The 5,123-nt window shown below is 32.9% G+C and overlaps 1 protein-coding gene across 1 annotated transcript; it reads right to left on the bottom strand.

Moving 5' to 3' along the window:
• Positions 1–1,988: 1,988 nt before the first annotated feature.
• LOC107937428 (transcription termination factor MTEF18, mitochondrial) lies at positions 1,989–4,194 on the bottom strand. Its single transcript, XM_041099555.1, has one exon. The coding sequence runs from the start codon at positions 4,094–4,096 to the stop codon at positions 2,402–2,404; it is 1,695 nt and encodes a 564-aa protein (XP_040955489.1). The 5' UTR covers positions 4,097–4,194; the 3' UTR covers positions 1,989–2,401.
• Positions 4,195–5,123: the final 929 nt, after the last annotated feature.

Here is a 5,123-nt window from a genome sequence, read left to right as displayed (position 1 = left end):
ATAGAGCATTTAAAAGATGAAATTCATGTTCACTAATCAACTTATATGGAAAAGATATTAAAGAAATTTTACATGGATAAAGCACACCCATTAAGTACTCCGATGGTTGTACGATAATTAGATGTGAATAAAGATCAATTTCATCCTTGCGAGGATGGTGAAGACTTTCTTGGTCTTGAAGTACCATATTTAAGTGACATAGGGGCATTGATGTATCTTGCAAACAACACAAGACCTAATATAACTTTCGCTATAAACTTGTTAGTAAGATTTAGTTCTTCTCTAATACATAGACATTGGAGTGGAATTAAATGTATTTAGATATCTCAGATGGACTATTGATATGGGGTTATTTTATTCAAATGATTCAAAATCCCTATTAGTTGGCTATGTTGATGTTGTATACTTATTAGATCCACATAAAGATCGATCTTAAACAGGATATTTATTTACATGCAGGGTACAGCCATATCATGGCGTTCAACAAAGCAAACATTAGTTGTTGGTTCTTTAAATCATGCAAAAATAATTGTAATACATGAGGCAAGTCGAGAGTGTGTTTGGCTTAGGTTATTAACCCAACATATCCAGAAGATATGTAATTTGCCTTTACAGGAAAATATGCCAACCATCTTATACGAAGATAATGCAACATGTATCAATTGAAGGGTGATTATATCAAAGGTGACAGAACGAAACATATTTCACCAAAATTATTCTTCACCCATGATCTTAAGAAAAGGGGTTATATAAATGTTCAAAAAATTCGTTCTAGTGAGAATTTAGCAGATCTGTTTACTAAGACATTATCAACTTCAACATTTGAAAGACTACTACATAAGATTGGAATGCGTCGACTTAAAGATGTAACGCAATGTTGCCATTAGGGGAGTCTAAAAACAGGTTGTACTCTTTTCCTTTAACCAATGTTTTGTCTCATTGGGTTTTCCTAGTAAATGTTTTTAACGAGGCAACTTGTAATAGAAGATTGTGTACTCTTTTTCTTTCATTCGGTTTTTTATTCCACAGGGTTTTTACTAATAAGGTTTTAACGAGGCACATTATCTATCAATGGACATCCAAGGGGAATATTATGAATATCTTATTAAGTGGATGTCCATCATGATCAAGATAAAGTTTTGATGTACTTTAAATTCTAATAGTTATTAGAATTAGATCTCTACTTCTTTTATATTTCTTATGCCTATAAATAGAGACTCTGATGAAGCATTGTAATCATCCATTTGATTAACAAAGTACATTCTCTGTTGCTTTCATATTTTCTTTGTTCTTTATTCTCCCAATCTCTCTTTATTTTATAACAAAAACTAATTTAATTAAAATATAAAAATAAAATGTATACAAAATTAATAATAAAAATTTACCTTAATTTTTATTTTATTTTATCATCCAACACCTAAAACTAAAGGTGGTTTGAACATAGTTAAAAAAAATCGAAATTATGATATCGTTTATTTTATTTTGTTTTCAGTTTAGAGTAATAAGAATTTTGAATAATCTGTGAATTCCAATATATGATTTATTATTTGCATTAGTCAATTTAAATATGAATGCTTGAATATTTATTATTTGGATTCATTTTAATTTCATCCAAATAGTGTCAAATCTTACATAATGAATTCGAATATACAGATATATATATATATATATAATGATTTATAATGATATCTATTTAATTATTGTTAATTTTACACCTTTTATTTTTTAAAAATAATTTAATAAACTAAACTATACTCTACATAAATTTAAAATTTAATCCCTATATTTTTATTTTTAATAATTCAATCCCTCTAATATTCAGATTTTAAAATTCAAATCCACTTGTTAACATTGTTAAAAGTATTTTGTTAATTTGAGGTTCATTATACTATTATTTTTTTAGCTACATAGCTACCAAATAAGTTTTTGTTTTATTTAAAAAATACCACATCAGCAAATTTAATAAAAAAAACTGACAGTAGTAACAATTGGATCTAAATTTTGAAATAAATTCCTGAAAATAAAAGTGCAAGGACTAAATTCCAAATATGGGAATAGTACAGTGACTGATGGCATATTTTAACCAATATTTAAAAACATCCTCCACATGCAATGGGATGTGGAGGCAAGCAACAGGGGCCTTCGACAGAAAGGGCAAATGCCAACTGAGAAATCGGTAATGAGTAAATCTATATACCTAAATGGACTCGAGTACGAAGGTCGAACACGGATAATCTTCAAATTTTTCAACATTTTCATGTACTTCAAATATCTTCGAAGGATCATATTCCCGTACCTCTATCCGGATATGCACCGAACATGTATATGGAACAACATACTGTATACTTGAAGATTAGATATCAACAATCCAAAAATCATATTTGAAAGCTAGCCAGTTTCATTAGTCTTGGATACTATTATCGGATTCCTTGTAGGAAAAATTCTCGAACCATTTGTTCAGAGCATCGGGATGAATTCGACCAAGTCGAGCAATGAAACTCTTTTCACCGGTTGCAACTATGCTTGCAATGGAGTAGTTTCGAGTACACAAACCGTTCTCCGTAAGCCACTTGTGGAACCTATACCTTGGCTTAATCCGTTTCTCTAAGTTGAAACAAAGAAATGCTGGGAATATATCAAGGTAGTCCAAAGAAACACCCATTTCATGGCAAAGGAAATTCACCTTCCGCTCCACCGTTTCGGGGTGCTGGTTTAACACCTTCGGTGTCATATGTACTATCCTACAAAGTTTCGAGAACTCAAACCCCAAACCGAGAAGACTATCGAATCTTTCTTGCAACTCACTACCAGTTCCATGAACATGAGCTAAGACCTTCATGGTCAAAGAATTCTCTCCAAACCCAACCCTATGTAAAAACATTAACTTTTCCATTGTATGGACAGGGGTTCTTGAAAACTGAATTTTCTCGAAACTATCTCGAAAACCTTTATCCAAGTCTTCGTCATTGTTAAGGGTGTAATTAGCAAGCAACTGATGATTTCCATTCTTAATCCTATCGAACAACCACTCGTGTAGATTCAAAGCTCTCATTACATTAGGCAAATTAGTCATTTTATTCCTACCTAACACATAAGGGTACTCTTTAGCAACGGAATCCCTTTTCTCAACACTCAATCCGAAATGTTTCAACATTCCCATCACTGAAATCATTGGTGTCTCCAAATCGGAATCCAATATCTCGGGATTTCGAAGGATCAACATACCGATATCTTCCTTCGGAACCAAAAACCGAGAAAAGTATTCGATCTTACTAACCAGAACCTCTTCTGGATACTGAAGAAAAAGGTTCTTATTTCTACCAATCAGCTCACCTATTTTCCCTTTCTCACAACCCAGATCATAAAAAACCCTAATTTTCCTACAAATTTCATACCAAGCATCAACATTATCTTCAACATGATTCCCCAAATCAAAATCCAAAAAGACCCTTTTCAAATCATTCAACAAAGCAACAATTTCACCACCCAATTCATTCACCCCACCACCACGCAACACGTAAGGAAAAGCCAAACAAATACCAATAACAGGAATATTACTAAACCCACATTCCTTAATCTTAAAAAGCCTAGCTTTTAATTCCTTAGAACTTGCCTTAAAAATCAAGATTTCCTCTTTATAAAGCTTACCCAATTTGTTCCAAGGAAACCCAAATCCAGAAAGCGCACAAGCAGCCTCCAGAACCGTCTCATCTTCAGAAAAGAAGAACTTCTTGGACGGCAATAGGCCACCAACTTCCTCATAATCAATGCCTATACTTTCGAAGAAAAACTCATACTCGTTAATGGGATGGTACCTGAGGAATCTGAGGACGTTTCGATTGAAGCTCGTGGTGGAGAAATTAATGCCGGAGATGAGAGAAGAGAGGGAAAAGAAGGAGTTTTTAGCAATGTGCTCGGCGTAGACGAAAGGGATGTAACGGGTACAGTGGAGGTAATCCGTGAGAGCTTGTTGGGCATCTCGAATGGCTTGGGGTCGATACTTGGAAGGAATTTTGGTGAAGTTGTTTGGGAGTTTGGAAAGCGTAGCAAAATGGCGAGAAAAATGAGAGAAGATCAACTTGGGGAAAAAATTCATCTGACGGCAGTAATGGGTTTAGGGTTTATGTTGGGGATTTTGAGCTTTGTTTCTTCATACATCGCAGGTGGAATCTGTCTGACCGTGTTTTTTTTTTTTTGCGTATCTCTCCTAACTTACCAAAATTAATATAGGTTTAGGGATTGGGTAAATTATCACTAAATTATTAATAATTTTATATTTTATTTACTTAATTTTAAAAAATTATAAAATAATCATTGAATTATTTAAAAAAATTTATTTAAATCTTCTTAGCGAGCTGGAATTCCCAATATTGAAAGCCAACTTTTTCTATTTCAACTTGAATCCGTTCAATTTGCTGTAAATTAGCTGAAGACTTGAAATCTCACAATAACATCTAAATATCAGCATGACATTTATGCAAGTGCACTATAATTCCCAACTGTGCAAGTGAGAACCCTAATATTAACATCTTATGCCAAATTTAAGATGCATAATCCAAAAAAGTGAAATAGTAACAACAATGGCACACATTTCATCAATTAAAAGTCAAAGCAAAAACTTGAAGTCTTACAATTATAAGATTTATAGATTATGTTACTTACAACAATTTTTTGATCTAAACCATATCATTCTACAAATAGAATTAAAAGGAGAGCGGAGTTTAACAATGCATTAGTGGTCATTATATTGGCCTTTGTCTTTTCTCAAAAGGAGATCTAATTGAGTGATGGCCTCACTCTGATACTATTTAACTTGTTTGTTTATTGTCGTTTCTTTTTAAGTTGAATTCTTTTTACTAATTTGTTTGACTGATAGTTTCTTAACTACTTAAATTTCATTGCCTCTTTGATTGTTGCCAAATGGAGGAGTTTATGATTATGGTACCATCGCGTTAGCTCCTCTAAGGAGTCAAGTTCTAGCAATGCCTTATAATCTTTGTGTTTGTTGGGTGCCCTCTACCACTACATTTATGCCATACAAGGTGGGAAAGAGTTGAAGTGTCAACTCTGAGGCCCAATAGGCTTGACAACCAAATAAACGCAGATTTTTTTTAGCTTCCTTT

This window comes from Gossypium hirsutum, chromosome D08, assembly GCF_007990345.1.
Source record: "Gossypium hirsutum isolate 1008001.06 chromosome D08, Gossypium_hirsutum_v2.1, whole genome shotgun sequence".
Classification (NCBI taxonomy): Eukaryota; Viridiplantae; Streptophyta; class Magnoliopsida; order Malvales; family Malvaceae; genus Gossypium; species Gossypium hirsutum.
This window is presented reverse-complemented; position numbering and strand designations above follow the sequence as displayed.